Below are 27,524 nucleotides of genomic sequence, written 5' to 3' on the forward strand. Positions count from 1 at the left end.
GCGTGCTCCCTCCGTTAAAATCGAAAGGCTTCCAGAATCGGGATCCACTTCTTGGGAACACGCACCTTCCTCCAGAGAACGGGTAATTCCAGCGCCATTCTTCACTTGGTGAGTAGTAGACATTTTTTTTCAGCTCCCACAGGAGGTCTTTGTGGTTTAGACACTGAAGAAATTAAACCTGAAGCTGTAACAAGTTGTTTAGGCCCCAAATCTTCAGCACTTCGAAAATGTAAATTCTTCTGCACATGAGGTTTAATGTTTTTACCATTAATGGCCATAATAGTTCCTTAATACTTTAAACTAAAATTTAAAAAGTTTAAACTTGAAAACAAAGGGTTAAAAAATGGGTACTTAAAAGACTGGCCAGAGTGGTCGAGATTACACGTCTAAACTCTACGCCATCTTGCCATGCCCCCCGCCTGCCCCTTCTACCTTTTTATTCAGGCGCCTGCCTGCTTTTAGCTCATGCTTTGACAAAGGGCTCAGGCCCAAAACATTGGTTATATATCTTTGTCTCCTATGGATGCTGTGGGACCTGCTGTCTTTCCAGCAATTTTGCCTATTTACTTCCTTTCTAATCAACCTGCTTGTCTGACATGCGCAATAGGTTTGAAAATCTTTCAATTCTTGCTGAACAGAAATCATCTAACAATCATGCACACAAAATGTTAGATTATTCAGATAAATAGCTCCCTCTGAGAAATGTCAGCATTAAAACCACCCAAATCCGTGGCTCTGGGAGTTACTTTCACCAAAAACAGAATTGGATCACCAACCTGCCAGAGTTTGGATATTCAGATATATTGCCTCGCCTCAGGATACCAAAACCTTTCCTATTATCCATAGGGACGTAACATTATTGAGTTACTTGGAAGTATGCAACTCGAATGTTTCAAAAGGCTATCATTCAGGATGAATCAGCTACTGAAATGCTACCCAATCTACTATCGTAGCATTTATTCCTTCCACTACTAGTGGAAGAGGTATACAATGTATTTCATCTTCAAAATTTACTGAAGAATTTGCAAGACTTCTTTGACAACCTTTCCAAACCTGTGAAATCTCCCACCTAAAGTTAAGGACTGCAGAGGGGTATGGGAATGCTTTCACTTCCAAGTTTCCTAGTCACAAATTATTCTAACCAGGAAACATTCTTCGTTGGACCTGTGTCAAAATGAAGGAGGTAAACAAGAGATTTCAGATGCTAGAAAACTACAGCAACACACGAAAAGCTGGAGGAACTCGGTGAGAAGGAAACCCTCACTGAAGGCAATATACTCAACATTAAAGACCAAAACCTTTAATCAGCTACAGCAATAAACAAGAAGCTCAAATTAAAAGGGATGGGAGGAAGAAGCACAGGTTGGCAGATAATGAGTATACAGGTAAAAATGGGGGGAAATGAAAAAGTATAGGGCGAGGTAGAGGAAAGTGCAATCTGTGAGGAAGAAAGGGAATAGGTGGGGAGCTGGAGGAACACTGACTACCTATTGACTTCCATGAATGCGGCCTGACCTGCTGAGCTCCTCCAGCATGTTATACGTTGCTCCAAAATCCTGGAACTCATTATTCAGCAACACTGAAAAACGTGATTCAACATTGCCACTTCATATGATAGCTATCAATTAATTAAATTATTTTTTAATGACTGGAACTTTGATCCAGTCCACAAAAGTAATTTGCCACCGTAATCCTCCTGTCGACAGCATCACCTCAATCCATCAAAATATGGATCCGTAAGGTGGAGGTACACTGCTTTAAAAATCTTTTTGTGCGTTTAATACTCAGCAAAATGGCCAACTTTCGAGCGTATGCATTCTGATATAGAGACTTCAGATAGTCCCTTACAGTAATTCCCAATCTAGGTAGGTAAGGGCCAAAAATGTAGTGATGAGTCAAAATGACCCTTAGCCCATGTCATCTACCTTCCTGGCTGATCATGGCTCCAGCCTACAAGCCATCCTCGACCTATTCCAATTTATATACAAAATAGTTCCACAGCAATGTCATCTCCCTAGCTCTACACTCAGCCCTGGAACACCTGTTCAACGAGGACATCTAGATCAGACTGTTATTAACTACAGCTATACTTTCAACACAATAGTACCAAGCAAACTAATTCCCATATTCAGTAATCTTGGTCTCAGCACCTCTCTCTGCCAATTGATACAATCAGTGAGATTTGGTAACAGTAACAGTACCTCCTCCACAATCATCCTCCATTTCCAGCACACTAGTAGACTCCATATTCAAACCCCAACCATTCTCTTCGTGCACCCAACACTGTGTGGCCAAATGCAGCCTAAACTTCATCTGTAAATTTGTGGATGACATTATAATTGTAGGCAGAATCTCTAACACTGAAGAGAGGTAGAGGGACTTTTGGCTTGGTGCCTCGATAACAATCTCTCCTTCAATGTTAACAAAAGCTGGTTATAGACTTGTCCACATCAACAGAGCTGAGGTGGAGATAGGAGATAGATATCCTAGGGGATAAACATCTCCACTGACTTCTCCTGGTCTATCCATGTCAATGCAGTGGCCAAATAAGGACATCAGCACCTCTACTTCCTCAAAAGCCCAAGGAAATTTGGCATATCAGTATCACCATTTAACAATTTCTACAGATGCACCATTGAAAACATCCTAACACGGTGCGACATGGTTTGGGAACAGCCCATCAAACATACCACCCTCCCCTCCATCAATAATTCCCGATGCCTTAGGAAAGCAGCTAAATACAGGTATGTTCTGTGAAATTGGGTGTTATGCGATGTGGTCATTGTGCCTAATTACACCATATTTCTGCATATACTTAGCACAACAATATGGGATACTGAACTTACACTAAATTAAGCTATTTAATTTTTTTCACTTTTTAAACTTTTATTTAAACACTTTCTTAGCCTATATCACACACAATTTAGCAAAAAGGATCAGGATCATCCACATCACTGTTCTCAACTTTCTCATAGTTTCAGGTCAAATGACCTCTGTAATACCTGAAGGACATGGCTGAGGCTCTTCTAGGGGAGGTGTTGGCTTCTTCAGGAATATGCCCAGTGTTGTTTGCTTTGTCTTTTCTTCATTCATTTCTTTATATATGCAGCAAACACTGAATGAGCATTCCTCTCTATCAGTGAAAAGCATTCATGTTTGGGTCCATCTCTTCAGCAAGCTGTTAAGGTCAGTAAGGAATTTGGCTAACCCTTTTAACAGTGAACCTCCCCTGCACCTTTCTTCTTCTCCTTTTTCCTTGTCTCTTCTTCAGCTATATGCTCTTGCTTTAGCTCCAGCAACTCTTCATTTGTTAGTTCCTCATCCTCTAGGAGTTCTTCAATAATCTCATCAACTTCAGGTTGTTGTTTACCATGTTGACAACACCTCTATTAATCCTTGCAATCTCATCATCTTTTTCAAATCCCTTCCAAGTCAAGCACATACTGCTTCAGTATTTTTTTTCCATATGCCATTCATGCACTCTTTGGTCACTTCATCCCAGGCCCAAGCAACTTTATGCAGTGGAAAATGTTGTACTCCTTCCAGAACTGCATGAGTGTCTTGCCAGTGTCATCAGTTGTAGCAAAAGCCTTAGCAAAGGTCCTCTTCAGGTAAAAGGTCTTGAATGCTGCAATAACTCTTTCATCCACTGACTGGATTAAAGAGGTGGTGTTTGGTGGGAGGAACACCTCTTTGATGTTGGGGTGGAGGTCACTAATGAAAGAGGGATGTCCTGGAGCATTGTCTCCAATTAGCAAAATCTTGAGAGGTATGCCTTCTTCCAATCAGTACTTCTCCATTTCACTGGCATAGCAATCGAGAAGGAAATCCAGAAACATCATTTGTGTCATCCAAGACTTTTTATTGCTCCTGTAATAAACCGGTAAGGTGTGTTTGTTAATGTTCTTGAAAGCCCTTGGGTTTTCACTATGCCAAATAAGAAATGGCTTTAACTTAGGGGTGGCCAACCTTTTAATTTTTAATTTAGATATACAGCACGGTAACAGCCTATTTCGGCTCATGAGTACATACTGGGGATGTAGGTTAATTGGATGCCATGGACTCATGGTCCGAAATGGCCTGTTAACATGCTATATGTTTAAATTAAAAATTAAAACGTTGGCTACCTCTGCCTTAACTTTTTGCCAGCAATATTGTTTCCTAACAATACTGTCACTCTGTTTTTAAAAGCCTTAAAGCCTGGCATTGACTTGGCCTCCCTATGGATGAAGGCGTTTTCAGGCATTTGCTTCCAGAATAAGGAGGTTTCATCCATATTTAAAAAAATGCTGGGGCAAATAACCTCCCTCTACAATTAGTTTTTCTAAGGTTTCAACAAATTCTTCTGCTGCCTTCACATCAGCACTTGCAGATTCACCATTCACTTTCATATTATGCAGCGTAAAACATTGTTTGAAACGCCTGTACTACCTAGAGCTAGAACTAAACTCGATATCGGAGTCTGGTCCTACTTTTTCTTTAAGCACCTGGACAAGCATTGCATCTTAGCAGTGATCGTCAACGTGCTGAGAGGGTCTCACTTTTATGTTTGGTCCTCAATCCACGTCATTAGCAATTTCTCCAAATCAGATATAGATCCCTCTCGCATTTTCGTTAGCCTTGTAGCTTTCAGTGGAGTCGATCCTTTAACAGCTTGGAGAATTTGTTCTTTGTTTTTGAGGATCGTTGTGGTTGTCGAGTGTGACATGCCTAAATCACAATCAATAGCCTTCACTATTTTTCCTCCTTTGTGTTGTTTAATAACCTTTGTTTCACTTCCAAATCGATCCTTCTCCTTTTGCCTCTTGCGGCTGCTACCGCGAGCACTGGTTTTGCTGCGTTTAGGAGCCATGATAGACAGAAAGTACAGTACAGTACAGTACCTACTTACATAATATATCTCATGTCCTTTGCATACAAAGGACATGAGATACAAGTGTTGCATGCAGGAAGTTGTTGCATACGTCCTGTTACATCGGCTATGTCCCATTCTTTGATCAGGATTTATGAACTCAATTATAACCTTATGGGATCATGGACAATGGACGTAGATGTGGTCGGACATTGCCTGAATGGACGTTAAGCGGTGCAATACTGTATGGTAAAAGGCATGCCAGCCTGACCACTCTCTTTCTCCTCTTTTCATGAGGAAGAAGATTCATGAGTATGAGATCACACACCACCAGCTTCCAAGACAATTTCCCACCATTATTGAATACTAAAAATAGTATTAAGTCACCTTTACTTCATACCAACAGATCTTTCTCTTTTACTACACTTTTTGTACCACGTCTTACTTGTATACATACAAGATGTCTAATGGTCTGTTCGCAAAATAATATTATCACTACATCTTGGTACCTGTAACAACAGACTTGAACTTATACATATTGCTTTCAATGTGGTGGAAAACAATAGTTTGTTGCTATTTAGCTTGGATATTGAAAAGCAAATAAATGCAGATGCAGGAGGTCTGAAATAAAAGCAGAAGATGCTGGGGAAACACACAAGATTATTCTGCATCTGAGGAGAGAGAAACATATTTAATGTTTCAGATCATGAACCTTCATAACTGGAAATTAGAATATTTTTTCCAGTTCTGATGAAAGGTCATGGAACTGAAACTTGTTGCACAATTGCCAAGTACAAGCTTAAAGTCATTATGGTGTGGCTTCCTTCTACTATTACTGGATCAGTTTAAATCTACTCCACCTTTATAGTTTAGAATTCTGTCATGAATAAACCAGGAGAATAGAATCTGAACTTATCACAATGCACAGGGTTTACTGTTCAGATGCACATGATACAAACATTTCACAGAGCAGATTTGCACTTTGCTGAAGTGTTACTTAAAACATCATCAATTTTTAAGGCCTGGTGTGGGGATGTGAGCAGTGGGAGAATCGTGGCCACCACGTTGAGGGGCGTTAACGACTGTTTTTATTCATATTCAGCGCGCCCCTTTAAGGGCAGCATGAGCTCAGTCACCTGGTCCATTGTGACGTCATAATCACTGCCCAGGGTGCGCGCTGGAAGGGATGCTGGAGTCAGAGAGAAACCTCTGACAACGCCATTTCCCCATGGCTGCCCCGCCACATGGTGATACAAGCGGGGCCGGTTCGCCATGAGGATGTGCGCCGCCATAATGGACACATTTAGAAGCACATATGAGAATCTACCACTATATACGACTACTTTTATCATGCCAGGAACAGCCACTCTTAACATTGACATTGTCACATTGAATCTGAATACTGAAACTGGGAATATTGCAGATAGAATGTATCTCAAAATATTGAAGATCTATTTGTAGATTTAACCTTGCAAGATCTTAGAAAACATCTGTCTGGTTCAACACAATGAACATCTCAGAGAGGGTATACCTTTGCATTGCAAAACTTGACTAAATGTGGACATTGGGAGCATTGCCAAGAAAGTCCATTTGAATTCTGATCGAGCATGACAGAAATTTTCTGAGTACTAATAATGGGATTAACCATATAACCATTTATGGAGCAGAAACAGGCCACGTCGGCCTCTCGAGTCCGCACCAGTTCACTAGAACAACTCCACTAGCTCAAACCTCCCACTCTCTGCCAATAACTCTCCAACCCCCTCACCTCCATGTACACATTAAATGACTAGTTATTCATTTTTTAAGGAATTGTAATTTATAGCAATTTTGCACTTGTAATGCACAATCCTGCAGCCATAAAACAACAAATTTGATGACACATGTTCCTTTGATTAACCGAAACTCTGGCTAGATTCTGGTTATCTGTGAGAAAGAAATGCCTCCTGACTTTTTGCATAGTGCTGGCATTTGATGATATTATATGGAATCAAAATCTGATAATGAGGTTATTCTGTCTGATTTTGCAGTGAATTCACTTCCTCCCTTTTTAAATATCATCATCATCCTGGTGCCTTCCAGTTCTCTGGTTTCATGAGCACTAGAAAATGTTCCATCCTTTATTATTTAGAACACATACTTAAGGATGTTGACTTATATTTGACAGTAATATTCAGGAACACAATATCTTAGGTTTATTGCTACATGTACCAAGATGCAATGATAGAAATTGTTTTGCAAGCAGACAAAGTAGACATCTCATACATGGTAAAACAAGCAAATCACAGTCAAAAGTTCAGAGTTACAGAGAGCTTAAAAGTATTGAAGTTGGGTTGGAATATAGAGCAGTTGTGGACGATGAAAGGAGTAGATCTGCGGACAGCAGGTTGCAAAGTGTCACTATACTTCAGCACCTATTTTATTATACACAACATCCAAGAAAGAAATTCCTGATTTAGTGAAATCTCAACATGTAGTTTTACATTGATCCTTGGAGCTTATCAGAGATGTTCTTAACATGAATGAAATTAACATTTCAAAAGGTGCATGAACACTAATAGTGGGACATCCCAAGGACATGCAGCCCAATTTATTTTTACTACGACACTAACCTGGATTCAATCATTCGCTTTGCTGACTCTGCATATTTGAAAAGCAATTTTCGAGCTTCTTCCCTGTACTTAATACGAGACAATCTGCAAAAAAAGTCCAAAATTTACATTGATTTCCTGTGCCAATTTTCGAGCTTCTTCCCTGTACTTAATACGAGACAATCTGCAAAAAAAGTCCAAAATTTACATTGATTTCCTGTGCCAATTTTCGAGCTTCTTCCCTGTACTTAGTACGAGACAATCTGCAAAAAAAGTCCAAAATTTACATTGATTTCCTGTGCCAATTTCAACATTGTGACACATGTGGCATGAGTAGAAATCACAAATATGGAAGCTATATCTTTATAATCACAGAACATTTCTTCCACATGAAAGTTACTGAGACAGCTCCTGTCACACAATCAAAACAAAAATGTGAATATGAAATGTTCCTGATTAGAATGGCTAGCTGCAGTAAAATAATTGCAGCATTTAACTCTTGCTTCATTAATTTTCTTATCTCACTTCGATCAGTTCTCATTCTTCTCAATAAAATTGTTTCTAAGTCAAGTTATTTAAATAAATTGTATTATTTACTCAACAAATTTCGGTAGAACACTGCTGTTATCAACCTCAATCACTGACAGCAGTTATCAGATTTTAACAGGAGAGAAATTGCTGAAGCCAGGGAAGCCAGTTGCCCAATGGCACATAACTCTACCAGAAGAAAAATCAGATTTAAAACAGGTTTACGCCACTGCTCCATGTTTCTTTCTGGTACAATTACATTATTTTTTTAAATTAAAAATATTACTAACAGAGAAAAAAGCTATTACAACAGAACTCTCTCAATTGAATCCAACAGTGAGACTAAAACCACAGTCCAGCAGTGCTGCCTGGAGACCATAATGTGAACAATGGCTGGTGACAACAGACTTATCATTATCAATTGGTGCCCAATAATCTGCCAAATTTACCTATTTATACTTGTCTATCCCCTGGAGACAAGGATATCAAGAATGAGAAAAGCAGCTTGATCTTAGGGAATAACATGGGTGGGAGGAATAATAATTGCAGAAGTTGTGTGTAGTGTGGTAAACTATTGTTAAACAATGATTGGCTGCTGTCGGCTGGTCACGCCTCCTGAGACCGATCCTACCTATAGCCCCTTGCATGCTCCCCATTCCACTCTGCCTTGATGAGTCATTGAGGTTGATGGCTGTTTCACAACTCCAGTCTTTTGTGATTATTGATGGTACATCATGTAGGATGAGGGCTAAGTTTACCCATCATGATACACATGTCTATAATCTGCATTACAAAACAAAATATCACGTTACCTGATTGGAATGTCATTCATTACTTCTCGGAACATGGAAGGAGACACTACAGGATCACAATCGCTGGGCAGCAAAGGATCCTTGCCTTTATCAATTGCCTTGCGTTCCAAAAGCCAGCGATTAAATGAGTCACGTGGTGGATCAATCCCTGTAAGAGAAATCAAAGACATGTTGAATAGGACTCACAGATCAGGCGGACATCTTGTTAGGATATGGAATTTTTCGTTTTCTCACAGCACTTGCAACAGTACATGTAGTGAGCCTTCCTTTGGTTTGACAATTATTTTGCACTGGTGGGTAGCACAACCGTAATTCTTGAAATGAAATTGAATGTCATGTAAGCAAAGGAGAACATGTGCTCTGGAAATAATTTAGTACAAAAAAAATCTGCCAAATTTGATCAGTGGTGAGCTGGTTTATTTCAGTGTGATTTCTAGTAATAACATTACAATCAACTTCATCTAAAAGAGGGTAGATATCCTGTTTTTTCCTCAACTGTTATCCAATCTGTGGTTAAAAAATTCACAATGGATATTGTGTTTGGACTCCAAATGCTCTACAATTTGGCTATGATGTTTCCCAAGTTAATATTCACTTCCTTGGCTGACATATTGTCCAAGGAGAGACTATCTTCAACAAGGTTCAGAATCTTTTTGAGAGTAAATTAACTGTCCAGAAAAAGCAAATCCAATGAAAAATTGCATAGTCCTCCTTTATGCTATCTTATTAGAGCCCTGTTGTTGAAAGAGGGTTCTTTTCAAATGACACTTTTCATATAAATTTTAAATTTAGACATACAGCATGAGTCCATGCTGCTCAAATTACACCCTAATAATCTACACCCCCAGTATGTTTTGAAGAGTGGGAGGAAACCGGAGCCCCTAGAAAAAACCCATGGAGACATAGGGGGGGAATGTTAAAACTCCTTACAGACAGCATGGGATTCAAATCCAGGTCTTGTCCCGATTGCTGTCGCTGAAAAGGCGTTGAGCTAACTGCTACGCCAATCGTGCCATCAGGACAGAGTTTTAAATAACCAATAATGCACTTTTGAAATATTCCCACTGTTGCAATATTGAGAAACATGGCAGCCAATTTGGGCATAGCAAGCTTCAATAAATAACAGAAATAAATGACCAATTAATCTGTATTACTGGTTAATATTGCCCAGGACACTTCGTTTATTCAGGTGGGACATACAATCTGAGTAGTTTTAAAAGATTGAAAATTGGTTTCCAAAAAAAGTTCAGACTGTCACCTTTATTGAGCTTGCATCCACTAAAATTGAAGAGAAAAGGTATTTGATTGAAACATAAGATTTTGAAGGGTCTTAATGGAATCCATTTTAAAAGATCTTCCCTCTTGTGGAAAAAGCTAGAACTATGAGCTACTGTTAAAAGATAAGGAGTTGTTCATTTAAGACAGATTAATTTCTCCTCACAGAGGGTTATGACTCTTTGGAACTCCCCTGCCCCCTGCCTCCTCCCACCCCTCCTCAAATGCTAATGGAGGCAAAGTCTTTGCATATTTTTAGAGTAGACGTAAATAGTTACTTGCTGTGCAAATATTTCTTTGGGCAGATAACAATGCAGAGCTGAGGAACACTATGGAACAGTAAAATCAATCACAAACTTGTCCAATGGTGAAGCAGACATCATGGCCAGGTAACTTCCTCCTACTCCCAATTCATGTTTGTATGGCAAAAGGAAAGGAAAATGAACCTACCTGCACTAGCAGGAAATACACAGGTACGTAGGATGTTTTTCTCTTTGATACTTTGTGATTTAAAAAAAATTATTAAATCATGAGAGGTAGTAATAGAACACACCTACATTTTTGCCAGCTTTAGGGATTACCTTCTCTCTGTTGGCACAGCTCCTGGTAGTGTTGTCTCAGTTTTAATGTCAGTTGTGCACGCAGTATTTCCACATCTGGGTGTGGTGGAAGCAGCTCAATTGGGGCACGCTCCTTAATCACTGCATTAGTTGGAATATCAAGATCCCAGTATACACTGCAATACAGAATTGTAACCTGTGATTCACAATGCATTTATATTTAGCACTATCTAAATAGCAGTTCCCAATTTATAAATTGAATTCTATTGCCCAAAATCTGACTGTGCAGCAGTATTTTCTAGCACAATGCAACAAAGAAAATAAATTCTTTTGGGCGAAAACTCAGAACAATGTAAAAGTAGTTTACTAATTAGGTTGGCTACTGATTTCATTCCAGCAATTTTGCATTTTTTTAAGGACTCTGTATAATGAATGAACTAGGGCAATAAGGGAAATCTGAGGCTTCAAAGAGGGGAGAGGAAAATGGAGATGCCATCAGAACTTATGTCCATGAACAGTAAGAAAGCCATGCTCCTAACACCAGCTCACTGTAGAGCACTGTACATACTTTGGTAACCAGTACCATTACAGTTCAATCATTCCAAGAGAGTCCAACTTCCTTGCTGCCTGAATTTATTTATATGTACTTACGCTGTTGGACGGACAGATACTGGTGCAAGAGCAGCTGACGATGAGGACGATGAAGATGCTGATGCCGATGCCCCTGGTGCTGGTGATGGTGTAGGTTGTACTTTCTCATCAGCTGATTTTGATCCACATGTTTGGGATAGAGTTGTACTTGGTGTTCCAGAAGCAATGGGAGAAATAGGAATTGTCGGAGTTGTTGGAGTCATGGGGGCATCGGTCTGTTTTAAAAAAAAGTAGAGAATGAATTCAATAATTGCATTGTATAAAAAAAAATCAATCATCACTTAGACACATTGAAAGTTTATATAACAGTTACACAGACATGTTTTTATTGAAAAAAAAAGGTCAAAATTTTTTCCATCTTTACACCGTTTCAGTCTGGCAGCAATAGGAATGGGCTGGGGAATTGAAAAGGGTTGCCAGTAGGATCACACGCAAATTCAAGGAACAACACCTAATATTCTGTCTGGGGACCCTCCAACCAGGTGGCTTTACATCGACTTCTCTGGTTTTCGTTATCCCCCCACCCTCATTTATCCCAATTTCTCCTTTCCTCTAGTTCTCTTTCTCATCTCTCCTTTTCCCTCTGTCTCCTTTCCTCCAGCTCTAATTTCACAGAGCCACCCCAATCCCTGATCAATTCTCACCTTTCCTCCCCTGCCCTTCCTTTCCTTCTCCCCAGCCTTTTAATTCAGGTTTCTGTCTACTTTTTAATTATACCTTGAAGAACGGTTCAGGTCCGAAATGCTGGTTATATATTTACCTCGAATGAATGCTATGAGACCTGCTGAAGTCTTCCAGCATTTCACTAGTCACACCATCTTCAGACTTTTGTGTTTCACTACATAAGAATTTGGCCCCTGTTATGCTTAATTCAGCCTGATTTAATTATATTTGAGTTCAGTGCTCTAATCTAAGATTTATTTCTTAACCTGTCCTAGTTGGTCACCTAATCTTTTCTGCCTACCATAGATTTGTTTTTTCTTGGCATCTAATATTCACCAACCATCATACCCCAACCATTTGGCCTGGGTCTGTTCTTGATAAATTACAACTTTTTACATCTCTAACTTTGTCCAGTTCTGATGAAAAGTCATCAGTCTGAAATGATAATCATGCCTCCCTCTCCACAGATGCCAGCTGAATTATTTTAGTATCTTGTTTTTGATGAAGGATTTTAACATTATACAACAGAGAAGCAGAATGAGGCCATTCAGCTCATTGAGCATGCTCTGCCATTCAAATCATGTCTGATGACAAAGTTATAGTTAAAGTCAAAGTTGAGATTTATTATCAGAGTACATACATGACTTCATCAACTCCAAGAGCAAGGTGAAAGAGTGATCTTGAGTCAGGTTGAGGAGCAGAGAGCTAAGCAAAGAGCACAGTGGACAACAATTCAACGATGCCCTATATATGCAGTAACTGTGGCAGAGCCTGCCATAGCCAGTCAACGCTGCTAAACAAACCAGTGACTACCAGAGGCACAATATCCATGGTCGATCACAACCGATGGAGGCCAAGAAGAGAAACATGACATCACATACAACCCTGAGATTCTTTTTCCTGGGGGCCATGAAGTACAAAAAACTATTTAAGATATGTCCACAAAGAGAATAATGTGAACAAACGGAATATGCAATAGATAAAAAAAAATCAGTAATAACTAATGTGCAAAGCAAGAGTTCTTAAATGAGTCTCTGATTGAGTTTGTTGTTTCAGAATCTGAGGGGGAAGGGGTATACCTCTTTCCTGCTGGCTGCAGCAAGAATGGAGCATGTCCTGGGTGGTGTGGATCCTTGATGATTGCTGGTACTCTCCAAAGGCAGTATTCTATGTAGATTTTCTTAATGGTGGAGAGAGTTTTGCTTGTGATGTAGTGGGTTGTGTTCACTACCTTTTGCAGGGTTTTCAGCTCAAGAGGTATTGGTGCCCTCATACCAGGCCGTGATGCTGCTGATCAGCACTATTTCCACGATACATCTGTAGAAGTTTGCAAGGTTTCCGATGTCATACCAAATGTCACCAAACTCCAGGAAAGGTCCTCTGAGATAATGACTCTCAAGAATTTAAATTTTAATACCCTCTCCAGCTCTGATCCCCCAATGATCACTGATCATACACCTCAGGTTTTTCCTTCCTAAAGTCTACAATCAGCTTCTTATTTTTGGTGACATTTAGAGCAAGGCTGTTGTTAGTACGCTATTCCATCAAGTTTTCAGTATCCATCCTGTATCCTGACTCTGCCACTTTTTATACCAGCCACCATCATCAGCATATCTCCTGCCTTCTTTCCATAACCTTTGATACCCTTGCTAATCAAAAACCTATCTTCCATTGCTTTAAATATGCCCATTGATTTGGCCTCCACAGACATCTGCGGCAATGAATTCCATAGATTCGCCATCTTCTGATTGAAAATTTCTCTTCATCTCTGTTCTAAAGTGACATCTTTTACTTCTTAGACTGTCCCTTCTAGTTCTAGACTCTCCCACTTCTGGAAACATCTTCTCCAAGTCCATTTTATCTAGCCATTTCAGTATTCTAAATGTTTTGAGATTCCCCCCCTCCACCCAAAACAACTCAAGGGCCATCGAACACTCCTCATATTTTAACCCTCTCATCCCTGGGATGATTCTCATAAGCCTCCTCTGGACTTTTTCCAATACTGACACATCCTTCCTTAGATATCAGGCCTAAATTTGCTCACAATTCTCTATATGTGATCTGACCAATGCCTCTAAAGCCTCAACATTTAATCTTTACTGTTATGTTCGAGTCCTCTCAAGATGAATGCTAACATTGTATTTGCCTTCCTTACTACTAACTCAATTAGCAAGTTAAATAACTTGCTGCAGATGCTGGGGTTGTTGTGTAATACACAAAAGTGCTGGAAATTCAGCAGGTCTATAGGAAGTAAAGGGTAACCAACATTTCAGGCCTGAGCCCTTCATCAAGGATTGGACATTACTTCTTCAAAGACCTCCAACAGATTTGTCAAGCAAGATCTCTTCTGAAGGAAACTATCCTGACCAGAATGAGAGGGCAGAGAATAGGACAGAAGATATACAGGTAGATGCACTGTGTAGCGAAATCGTGAAGGAGGATAGGCAGTCAATAGGACAAAAATGCAAGTGTAAGATTAAGGATTTAAATTGGGGTACTTTGGAAAGAAAATTGAAAAGGTGATGAATACAGCACCAAAAGTGTTGTATTCAAATGCCTGCAGTATAAGAAATAAGGTTGATGATCTAGTAGCATAGCTAGAAGTTGGCAGTGGCCATCACTGAGTTATGGTTGAAAGAAGACCATAGCTGGGAACTAAATGGCATCTCAAGGACAGAAAGGTAGGCAGAGGGGCTGGGGTGCTTCTGCTGTTTAAAAATGGAATAAAATCTTTGGAGAGAGGAGTGGGTAGAATTATGAAACTCTAAGGGTAAAAAGGTGTGTGGTCTTGAACTTTGATAGAAAAAATAAAAGGGCAGACTATTATTTGGATGGGGAGAAAATTCAAAATTCAGAGGTGCAAAGGGACTTGGACTCATGCAGAATACCCTAAAGGTTAACCTCCAGGTTGAGTCAGTGGTGAAGAAGGTGAATGCAGTGTTGGCATTCAATAGCTAGAGGAATAGGATAAAAGAACAGGAATATGATGTGAGGCTTTATAAGGTACTGGTGAGGTCTCATTTGGAGTACCAGGTACAGTTTTGGACTCATTATTTAAGAAAAGATATGCCTGTATTTGAAAGGGTTCAGAAAAGGTTCACAAGAATGATTCCTGGAATTAAGGGATTAGCATATAAGGAACATTTGACTGCTCTTGGACTGTACTACTGGAGTTCAGAAGAATGAGGGAGGACCTCATAGAAGCATTTCTAATGCTGAGTAAACACTTCCCATAGTAGGGGATTCTTGGACAAGAGGTACAACTTCAGGATTGAAGGGTGCCCATTTAAAAGAGATATGGAAGAATTTCTTTAGTTAGAGAGTAGTGAACCTCTGAAATTTGTACCATGAACACCTGTGGAGGCCAAGTAATTGGGTGTATTTAAGGCAAAGATTTCATAGGTATTTGAATAATCAGGTTATCAAGAGTTATGGGGAGAAGACTGGGTAGTGGGGCTGAATGAGAGGATGAATCCACTCATGACAGAATGGCTTACTTCTGCTCCTATATCTTATGGACAAACATATTTTATCTTGTGATTTCAAGAACTCCAAAACCTCATCCATAGAATAGAATCTTGCCAACGAGGTTAGGCTAACTAGCTTCTATTTTTCTGTCTTTGCCTTTCTTCCTTCTTAAAAAATAGTGTTTTTTTAATTAACCATGGAAATTTGAAGAGATAACTAAAGGGAAGTACTCAAAGTAAAGGTAAGTGGCAATGAAACAAGCAAAAAATAATAGCTGATTTCAACAGTTTACAAGGGAATAGCAGAACGATTGAAAAACAAAAGCCTGTAAATGCTGGAAATACAAATCAGGTTAGATAGCATGTCGGGAGAGAGAAAAATGCGATTTATGTTTCATATTGATGACCTTTCTTCAGAGCTCTCTGATTTTATTGAACTCAACACCTATTTCAGAAGATTGTAATACATTAATTTGGAGTAAGATTAGGCGATTCAATTTGTCAAGCCTACTCTGCCATTTAAGACTAATTAATAAGATACAAGCTTAGCCTGTCCAACGTTTCCTCAACAGACTATCTACCAATTCTAGGGTTAGTCTAACAAATTTACTGAATTACTTCCAACACACTTTTATTCATCCTTAAATAAGTAGACCAATGAAACACATAATACTCCAGATGTGGTAGACCCTTCATCTAAGTAATTGAAGCATAACCTCCCCACTTTTACAACCGTGACATTCTGTTAATTTTAAAAAATAGTAGCCTTTTTCAAATCATGCATTAAGACAGCCAGATCTCCATGTATCTGAGCTGGTTTTTTTCCTGCCTGAATGTACAATTTAATATTCCCACCATTTACTAGATCTTTACTCATTCACTAATCTATCTATTTACCTTTGCAGATTTTTTATGGCCACTTCACAACTTACTTTGTTACTCAGCTTACTTCTTAACTGTCCAGAGAAAAGATGACCTTCGTTTCCTTAAGGTGATGTTGAGCTACAGGGGAATCGTGCAGGTGGTTAAAAACAGAGAGGTTGGAGTGGGGCTTTGATGGAGAATTAACAGGTAACCAGAAGCCTGGAACTTATGAATCAAGTAGAAATGTTCCATAAAACAACTACCTAATTATATATTTGGTCTCCCCAAATGTAGGGAATTGCATTCTAAGGAACATATACATTGATGGTATGAGAAGTGGTGAAAATTGAATGTAGTGAGGGAAGGAAAGTGAGAATGATGGTAATATTGAGTTTCTGAGAAGCAAAAAAAGTCAGAAGTGCAGGAAATGGAACTGACATGGCTGAGGAAAATTTAAAGCAGATCAGAAGTGTTTCTAATTTCCATTATGCTTCAATGTGTAAATCTGGATCATCATTACAAAGGGACAAGAATGTTCAAAGATATGTATGCAGATATGATGAATGGAAAGATTATTTTAAAATAAAAAAATTAAAAAATCAAATGGTTTTTACTCGGGGCCTTTTGAAGCTATTTGTTGATTGCTGCTGAGTATCCTCAGAATGTCGCCGTTTCCGTTGTGCATTATCAGCTACTGGTTCTCCTTCACTTGATTCCACTGTTGCATTCAATCCAAGTGGATCAGACTACAATAGAAATAAAATTAAATTACCGCAAAATATTAAATACAGCAAAATCCCTGTTTTCCAGAATCTAAGCCACTGGCAGCCTCAAGCAACTGGCAAAAAACATTGAGGAAATAGGTTAAAAAAATACAAAAGTTTATAACTGGAGCTCTTAGCTATCAGTTCTCCAATCCTTGCAACATGCAACCTCAAGCAACTGGAAAATTCATTCATCCGTCATCTAGCAATCCTCATTGATGTCAGATAGTGGGTTTTTACTGTACATTCTTTCATTAAAACTACACTGCTGGAACACTGAATGTTAAACACATAATGTGTGTTACATTCAGCTCTATCAAAGTGGCATCCGAGAACCACTGGCACTAGATATCTTTACAAGTTTAACCCGGGTTAAAAATGAGTTCCATTACCTAGGTCTGTCTTTAACTCAAATTTGTATTTAAGTTGGAACAAGTACATACAGTCCTTATTTAGTGTCAGTTAGTCACATGTTTATCTTAGTATATAGAATATATACTACACATTGTACCTTTCTATGCATGTAAATCACTTAAGAAACACTTCCAAACACACGACAACATCTTAAACATAATATAGTATATAATTGATGATGTAGGAGAAGATAATGGAGAGATGGTTACTGTTGGAGAGGATGGACCTATGGTGGAGAGTTAGGGTTTGATTCTGTTACTGGAGAGGGAGATCACCAGCACTTGCATTGGATTTATGCTTTGGAGGCATGGTTACTCTGTAATTATGCGTATACAGTACAGTAGTTTCAGGGTTTATTCCCTGGAAGATTTGGTACAGTACAAATACAGATGTGTTAGGGTTTTTGCCACATGCAACTTGGAGGTGGAATCAGCTGCCTTTAACCCAAGGAGGCAATAAAGAGTCACCAAACTGTTAGTTCACGAGTCACTTGTAAACCAGATGAAATTAGAGTATACAGTACAGTTCAGGTGTGATGTTCAAATCTGTAATCTGTTCCCGCATTTGTGATCTACTCTCTCGCGATGCTATCCGCTGGCAGCATTATGAGAGAGTATCGTACAGCACACTCTTGCGATGCTGACTCAACCATGCTCAAACCGAAAGTTGATGGCTTTCTACTCCAGTTTGTCAGTTCCTAAGTACGAGTTGTTTGTAAATTGGACGTTTTTAACTCAGGGACTGCCTGTATTTAAAATCAATCACTGCTCCACCCTTGGCAACTGTACCTTCAACTGCTAAGTTCCCAAATTGCAAATTCCCCTCTCAGCAATGCTCAATTAAAGCACTCCCCAAACTCTTTGTTCAAGTTTTTATTTACCTGCCCTGATACTGTATTTCATTTGGCTTGGCATCATTTTGTTAATAATATTCTTACATTTAAGAAAAAAAAATAGATACATGGATAGATTTAGAGGGATCCAAGCCAAATGGAGACAGATGGGACTAGTGTGGATGGGACATTTTGGATAATGTGAGCATTGAGTCAAAGGGCCTGTTTTCATGCTGAGTGACTCCAGGATTCTGGGAGATGCCAGAACAACTCCTTGTGACATCAAGGGAAATATAATGTTAATATGGTATCAAGGACCCTCAACCAATGGGAAACACTCTAATGGTTGGTGGCAGATGCAGTGCAAAGACCATAAGACATAGGAGCAGAAATAGGATATTTAGCCCCTCGAGTCTACCGCTTTGTTATTTAATCATGAGCTGATTAATTTTCCCCACTTAGCACTACTACCTGGCCTTCCCATAACCTTTTATGCCCTGGCTAATTAAGAACTTGCAGATCTCTATCTTAAGTACACCCAATGACCTGGCCTCCACAACTGTCCTTGGCAACAAATTCCACCCTTTGACTGAAGAAATCATTCCCCCCCTCCCCCCCACATCTCTGTTCTAAGTAAATAGGTGTACATATTGGAAAGAGGAAACATTGTTATTGAAACACTGTAGGGGACAGAGAGCAAAACAGATCAAATATGGACTGAGATGGAGAAGTGACTGGTCTCTAGAAGCTCTGGATCACACAAAAGGAGTTTCACAAAACAGTCATCCAATCTGCATCAGATCTCCCCAATGCAGAGGAAGCCAGTCAAATGCCATGTACCATATTGAAAGAAGCACAAGTGAATAACTACTTCACAGGGAAGGAATATCTGTGGATCCAATGGATGGGTGGGCAATGGTAAACAGATAGGTATTAAATTTCCTGTGGTTTTAAGAGTGCCACAGGAGGCGAAGTGGATGCTGATGGAAATTTTGAGAGCCAGATCATCCCAAAGGGAGTTCTCCTTTTGAAAGGGAGTGAGGGAAGTTATACTTATTCCTATCATATCACACATTATTATTATTATTCTTAACTAAGATTTTAATACCATCTAAAGAAATTATGAAAGGAAATAGTTATGAGGAAAACAAGACCAAAAACAAAAACGTACTATATAGTGGTAGCAAGACTAATACTCTGAAGTCAGTGCAATTGAATTTCAGGAACAGACAACAATGCATTATCAATACAAAAAATAGAAATGGATCAGGATAGATTTCTTGACAAAAGAATTGCTATCCGTTTAGGTTGGATTCTCACTCAATGTCACCAAAAGCAAGGAGCTGATTATAGACTTTGGGAAGGGAAAACCAGATGTGTACATTGTGGGAATCAGAGGTTGAGAGGGTGAGCAAATTTAAATTCTTGGGAGTTACCACCTTTCCTGGAACCAACATACTAATGTCATCGGGGGCACCAATACGAGCGGAGAGTTCTATAAAAGGTAGTGGGCACAGCCCACTACATCACATGCAAAACTCTCCAATCCATCAAGAACATCTCTACATGGAATGCTGCTGTCGGATCCACCCCATGCAAGACATGCTCTGTTCTTTCTGCTTCCATCAAGAAATACTTGCACCCCTAGGTTCATTAGATGTTGCTACGCCTCACCATCAGACTCCTAAACAATAAACTCAATGAGAGATTAATTTAAAGATTCAGATTTTGCACATTATTTATTACCGAATTTTTTTCTGTATTTGCAGTTTGTTTACATTTCTCTCTTTTGTATATGTATCTTTTTCTTGAGTACAGTTACAATACTAATCAGTAGAAATTCTGCTTGGCTCGCAGGAAAAAGAATCTCAGGGTTCTATGCATATATTCTGATAATAAATTTGAAAGTCAATTCAAACCTAAAATCACATTTAATCCACAGTAAATGCAATCTATTTTGCATGTCTGGCATAGAGATCACAAGATAAAGGAACAAATTAGGCCATTTGGCCCATCGAGTCTGCTCTACAAATCCACCTGAGCTAAACTGTACTCACATCTAGTTCCAAATTCTGGCGTTTTCCCCATTTCCCTTGATACCCTGACTATTTAGATATCTGTCAATCTCCTTAAACTCCCCTAATGATTGGGCATCCACAGCTGTATGTGGCAATGAATTCCATAAATTCACGACCCTCTGTCTAAAGAAATTTCTCCTCATCTTTGTTTTAAATGGGTACCTTCTAATTCTAAGACTATGCCCGCTTGTCCTGGATTCACCCACCAAGGGAAACATCTTATTCACATCTACTCCGTCCAATCCTTTCAGCATTCAAAATATTTCTATGAGATCCCCTCTCATTCTTGTATACTCCAATGAATACAGTCCAAGAGCCAAAAAACATTCTTGATATGTTAGGCCTTGCATTCCAGGAACCATCCTGGTAAATCTTGTCTGTACTCTCTCCAACATCATTACATCCCTTCTAAGATAAGGGGCCCAAAACTGCACACAGTACTCCAAATGTGGACTTACCAGTGCCCCATAGATCCTCATCAACAGTACTTTATTCCTCTTGAAATGAATGCCAACAGAGCATTTGTTTTCTTTACTGCCAATCCAACCTGGTGTTAACCTTGAGGTTATCCTACATGAGGATTCCCAAGTCCCTTTGCACTACAGAATTTTGAATTTTCTCCTCATCCAAATAATAATCTGCCTGTTTAGTTCCTCTTCCAAAATGTACAACCGTACATTTCTCTACATTGTATCTCATCTGCCATTTCTTTGCCCCCTCTCCTAAGCTGCCCAAATCTCTCTGCAACCTTTCGGTTTCTTCTACACTTCCTACTCCACCACCTATCTTGGTGTCATTTGCAAACTTAGTCACAAAACCATTCAATCCATAATCTAAATCAATAATATACATTGTAAAAAGAGGTGGTCCCAACATTGACCCCTGCTGAACACCACTAGTAATCAGCAACCAACCAGAACAGGATCCCTTCAGTTCCACCCTTTTCTTCCTGCCTATCAGCCATTGCTCTACCCACTCTAATATCTTTCCTGTAACTCCATGGGCTCTCATCTTGTTAAGCAGCCTCTTATGTGTCACCTTATCGAAGGCCTTTTGAAAATCCAAATACACAACATTCGCAGGCTCTCCCTTGTCCACCCTACTTGAGATTTCACCCAAAAATTCCAATAGGTTGGTCAGGCAGGATCTTCCCTTCATGAAACCATGCTGGCTTGGATATTTTTTCATACATATGGAGTTCAACATCATAGACTGGAAAGCAAGACAGTAATAATTTATGAATGCAATAAGGCATGATGTACAACTCCATGCATAACTTGAACCTTTGTACTTGTGTCTGCCATGGCAGTAGAACACTGGGCAGGGTGCAAACATATCCATTTGATTAATTGTTGGGCTGCTTATCATGCCTGCAATGGATAAGAAAATCTATTTTTATCTGTCAATGTAATTGATGCCTTCTGATTTTTCCAATATTTAACTTGATGGAATATGAATGTTGTAGAGAACCTTTTCATGGATAACTAAATATCAACTTTAATTCTTTTTTTTAGCATCTTAATTTCTCACCAGCTACAAATATCACAGTTGGCAGAAATGGCAATTGAATGCTTTTCACTTACATACTCTCATGCTCCTTTATTACATATGCACAGAATTAGTTTGGAATATTTATTATGTGTTATGAAACTTCAATATATGCAAATTACTTGGCATTCAGTGAAAAATTTCTTTTTTGTTTGTATTTGTTTTAGAGTATCCATCTAATGTCACCATCTTGCTGTGTTGGGCAGCTTCCATTTTGGTGATATCAGTCTCCGGGTTTGTTGGATCTTGGTGATCAGTAGTACAGCAGCCTTGGTGGTTCTTACAACTTCTTTCTTAGTCGCAGTTTGGGCAGCTTGCATGCACAAGTCATTTCACAAGGTTTTTCTTCTATAAGGAATTAGTCTGAGAAAAATGGCAAATAAAACAGATGACTAGGTCATCTGTTGGTGGATAGTAATGTTCTGTAAAGAAAAATGCATTTAATGAAAGAGCTGGAGAAATTAACCACTGCCATAAGAAAATGACTGCCAGTGGTGAAAGTCAATTGTTATTACTTGTATTACAACTTTAAGTGCTCAACACCAGAATAATATATAAAATAAGAAATCTGTAAAAAATTATGGGAAGGTGGCTTCTGCTGTGATAAGTAGGCAAACAAAGGTTTATAGATTGAGCAGTCCACTGCTCTTGTGCACTGGCCCAAGATACAGCTGCAAGTGCAAGATTTTACTCAACTGCACAAGTGGGTCTCTGCATTGGAATCAACAGAGCTCTGGTGGTAGGTGGGGGGGGGGGGGGGTGTAGGGGGGTGGGGGAAGGGAGCGGTCCTGTTGCATTGTTAGCACCTTTGGAATCAACAGGGCTCTTGTGTACAGTACTGTTGGAAGATACAACTCTGGTGTGGGTCTGTTGTACTGTTAGCGCCATTTTGAATCAACGGAGGTCTCATGCACTGTACTGTTGGAAGATATACAAGAGCTGCAATGGCAAAGAGATCTGCAGATAGCACTATTGACGTCATTATTTCATGCTTGAAAAACCTTCTGTTGTTATATGCTGTTGTTTAACCACAGATACAAGTGTCCTGCTAATGCTACTGGTCTGCTTAGAGAAAATTCCCGAATATCCAAAATATCCACTTAACTGAGATAGGTCCGGTCCCAAGCATTTTGGATCATCAGAAACGTACTGTATTAAGTAAGAGATATGGCGTATCAGAAAGTTCTGGGTTGTAAATCACAGAAACTCCAAAGAACAAAATGTAACAAAATCAGGAACAACTTGCTGAATGAAATGTGAAATTGCACATAGGCACCCATCTAAAGGACTCTAGAAGCTGAGCAAGAATACTGTGTACTTTGAGTGAGGTTCCATGCAGGGAACAAGTTCTTCTCTCATCTACCAGTAGAAACAACTTTCCTACCTCTATCTATCCTTTTCAAAGTTTTATATATTTTGATAAGATCCTCTCTCATTCTTCTGCGAGGCAATTCAAACTCATCTTACAGGCAAACCTCGTGAACCTACTCTGCACCACCTCCAAAGCCAGTAGACGTTTTTTTTTTAACCACAAGGAGACCAGAACTGCACAAAATACTCCTAGTGCAGTCTCACCCTGTACAGTTGCAGCAGAACCTCCCACTCTTAAATTCAGTCCCTCTTGAAATGAAAAACAATATTTCATTTGCCTTCTTGATTAGTTGTTACACCAGAAAACCAACATTTTGTGCATTTCCTCTTTTACCATTTAAATAATAATCTGATTTTCTATTTTTCCTTCTAAAATGGATGACCTCACATTTACCAACCTTGAACTCCATATGCCAGGCCCTTGCCCACCCACTTAACCTAGCTGTATCTCTCTAAACGCTCCACATCTTTTTGTTACGGGCTCAGAGGACCCCAAAACCCAGTACCAATAGAAATTCACCAAGACAAATGGTTACTTAAAGAAGTCATTTTTAATTTTCTTAAAACATAAAAACAGGATTAAACTTTAACATTACTATTAACTTAACCCCCTTCTAATTCTAAGTGCACATGTATGTAAAGTGTACAAGTTCAGAAAAGTTATTTGATTCAGTCCAATCTCACTTCTCACTCCTCCAAGTTCACCGATATCAGGCAATTCTTATACTGTGCACAGAATTTAAAATTTATTAATTTTCATCAAGTTCTGGAAGGTACTTGTTGGTTTCAGAGAGATTTGTTTCTCGTTGGACACACACAAACTGATTTACTTCCATCAGTCACTTCAGTGTCTTGCCGAAGAAATTTGCCCCATCAGGTTTTTCCAAATGATAACCTCTTCTTCCAGGTCACCCGTCTTCAAAATGGGGTTTAAACAAACTTTCAGCTTCCAAAAGCCACTGCAGAACTCGAATTGAATTCTCTCTTTCTCTCAGAGAAAACCCATTTGTTTTTTTTCCCTCTCTGCTTGCAAAACCACATGACCTTCTTAGAACTGCAAACTACAACCAGACTGTAGCACAGGACCCAAACTTTTGAGCCTTTTCATCTGTTGCTTTCAAAACAATAATCCAAGTCACAGAAAACCAGGACACAGTATGTCCAATTAACATCTACTTTGAAGTTTCTTGAACTCGGGTTCTTCTACTTGCTCCTTCTTATGAAAACCTTTAGCAATGAAGTTTTTATTGTCTTTACAAAGGTGCTGGGCCCGGAGTGTCTGGTTTGAGTAAAGCTCTTGCATTTTAAATGAAATCTGTTTTGTGAAATGTTTGTGTTTGTTTGTGACCTACACTACCCCCACAATCTATCTCTTTCAAAAACATATCTATATACAATATAAAAAATGAAATAATCCATTACAATTTGCACAACTTGCTTTTTCTCTCAATTTAGTGTTATCAGCAAACTTAGACACGTTACAATTGGTCCCCTTCCTCTTTCGTGAACATTAGCGGAACCAGCACTGCCCCTACAGCATTCTGCTCACCACTGATTTCCAATTCATTTATCCTAACTCTTTGCTTTCCTTTGGTTAACCAACCCTCTATCTATGTTAATCCATTGTCCCCAACTCCATGCATCTTTATCTTATGGATAAATCTTTTACGCAGCAGTTTGATTTGTGTTCACTATCCATTGCACAGACCAAGACTACCAAAGAATAATCTTCACACCAACTCCAATAGCAATTTATATTACCTGAAACCCAGGTGCTACGTCTCACCCTCTGACTACTCCCACCAGTTCATCTCTTTTTTCCCCACCCAAAAGACTTTTAGCTCACTGCCAACATCACCACGTACCTGAATGTGAATTCAGACTAACATTCACACACAGAATGAATGCAAGTCAACACCTCAATTACCGAATACAAATCTGGATGAATATTACTTACCTATAAAATGTGAAGCTAGACCCACATTATCCATATTAAAATAAATGCAAATATAGAACCTGCTCATTCATACTTCAGAATCTGAGTCAAGCCCAAACTCACTTAGATCACAAAATGTCAGTGAGATCAGAATCACACAGAGAACAGAATGCAAGCTTGGAACAATATATTCAACATTAAGGAATACAAGTTTAGATCAACATCATTCACATCTCCGACTGAGTCAAGACCAACATCACCCAAGTTATAGAAAGCAAGTCTAAATTAACATCACTGCACGAAAATTGAAAAAATCTGGATGAAAGTCATCCTCACTCCTGACAACAAGTCTTGACTAACATCATCTACAATAAAAATTGGGGGCCTCACCCAAGCATCACTAAAACCAAGGAATATGATTTTAGAAGCTTTTCCCACATGAAGGAACGAGAGCAACAATAAAGAATCAATGATGTATCATACACATCAGGGAATAAATCTTCACCAGCAATGACATCAAAACTTATGCCTTAAGGAATCCTAGAATCCATATAATTTTTCCTACTCTTGGCAACATTAACCCTTTGGATTCTAGCCATTTTTAATCTTTCATCATATATACTCCGGAATGGGCCCATGGATAAACTTTTACAGTAGTAAAGAACAATATAAACCAGCTGGTGGTTGGGTACAAAACCAGTCACAGAAAACCAGGACACAGAGCCCAAACCATTAATCTAAAGTAATAATATACAAGGAATATTATAAAGTCACCTGAAGGAAGGTGAATCTAGAATTTCATCCTCTCCAATGCATACAAAACCATGACAGTATTGCTATTAAAAAAAACACTTAAAAAATGCTACTCTGAAGATTTTTTACCACATATAGCATCACCAACTCTATTAAAATGTGCTTCATCTGCATACCGAGTTGAGTTTTGCCTGATAAGTGAAGAAAACACAAGAATGCAAAAGTTAATAAATAGTGGCTCTCCAAACCTTCAAACTTGATCTGGCAGATCTAATTAATAGCCTCAACTCCACACTCTCAGCAACCCTTGACTCCTTTGTATACAAAGTTATCTCTATCCAAATCTTAACTCTGCACCTAAAGCTCTGATATTATAAATTCAAATATCCACAATTGTTTTAGACTATGCCCTTCTACACTTCTCCACTTGAGGTATCATCTCGTTTTCCACATTAAGCTCCCTGTGAATTATTTTTCAATAAAATCTCTTCCGTCATTCAAAAGTACTCAAACTTTCCTGAAACAATTCTAGGAACCAATCTAGCCAACTCTCCACTGTCTCCAGAGGAAGTATATGTCCAGTTCTACCTACAGCCCAGTAAATTATAGCAAGACATAAACTTTTGTCATCCATTCAATTAATAATACATCCAGCATTCTAATACAATAATAACACTCCAATCCTGGAAGGCAAATGCAATGTTAACAATCATTTTAAGAGGACTAGAATAAAAAAATGTAATATTAAGGCTTTATTCAGACCATATTTGGAATATTGGAGAAGTTTTGGGCCCCATGTCTGAGAGGATCCAAAGGAAGTTTATAAGAATGATCTCAGGGATGAGAGGGTTAAAGTACGAGTAACTCTGAATCTGTACTCAGTAGTTTAGAAGGATAGGGTTGGGTGGTGGGATAAACATTGAAAGGGCTGGATAGGGTGGATGTAGAGATGTTTCTTGGATCACAGGGCACAGCCTCAATAAAAGGATGTCACTTCAGAGATGAGAAATGTCTTCAGCCAGATGTCAAATCTCTGGAATTCATTGCTACAGATGGCTGTGGAGGTCAAGTTATTGGGTATATATAATGGAAAGGATGCTGGGTTCTTGATTTGTAAGGATATCAAAGGTTATGGGGAGAAGATAAGAAAATGGATTGAAAGGAAGTGCATCAGCCATGATTTGAATGGTGGAACAGACTTGATGGGACAAATGACTTAATTCTGCTCCTTTTTATAGTCTTGTGTGCTTCCTAATTACTTGCTGCATCTGTATTTCTGTGTTTCTTGTATGGAGACATCAAAATCTTTCTGCGGTAGCATGGTGGTTAGGGCATGGGTGGCACGGTTAGTGCAGTGATTAGTGCAACAATGTTGCAGTGCCAGTGACCTGGGTTTGAATCCAGGGCTCTCTGTATGGAGTTTGTATGTTCTACCCATATCTGCATGGGTTTCCCCCCACCTTTTAAAACACACAGGGGTTGTAGGTTAATTAGGGCATTTGAGCAGCATGAGCTTGTGGGCCAGAAAGGCCTATTACTGTGCTACATGTCTGAATTTTTTATAT

The 27,524-nt window shown here is 39.0% G+C and overlaps 1 protein-coding gene across 7 annotated transcripts in view; it reads right to left on the minus strand.

Annotated features, from left to right (window-relative positions):
• pcif1 (phosphorylated CTD interacting factor 1) overlaps positions 1-27,524 on the minus strand; it is a 120,746-nt gene that overhangs the window by 53,380 nt on the left and 39,842 nt on the right. For all 7 annotated transcript variants that reach the window (XR_011340045.1, XM_069884706.1, XM_069884707.1 and 4 more), the window contains 5 exons: positions 16,878-17,009; positions 11,270-11,484; positions 10,640-10,794; positions 8,784-8,931; positions 7,465-7,548 (listed from right to left, as the gene is read on the minus strand). Coding sequence is in view for 6 of the 7 variants with exons in the window: in XM_069884706.1 (XP_069740807.1) it covers positions 7,465-7,548; positions 8,784-8,931; positions 10,640-10,794; positions 11,270-11,484; positions 16,878-17,009 (734 nt within the window). In the remaining variant the exon portion in view is untranslated. The remainder of the gene's footprint in view (positions 1-7,464; positions 7,549-8,783; positions 8,932-10,639; positions 10,795-11,269; positions 11,485-16,877; positions 17,010-27,524) is intronic.

The sequence above is a fragment of the Narcine bancroftii genome, chromosome 6, assembly GCF_036971445.1.
Source record: "Narcine bancroftii isolate sNarBan1 chromosome 6, sNarBan1.hap1, whole genome shotgun sequence".
NCBI classification, from domain to species: domain Eukaryota; kingdom Metazoa; phylum Chordata; class Chondrichthyes; order Torpediniformes; family Narcinidae; genus Narcine; species Narcine bancroftii.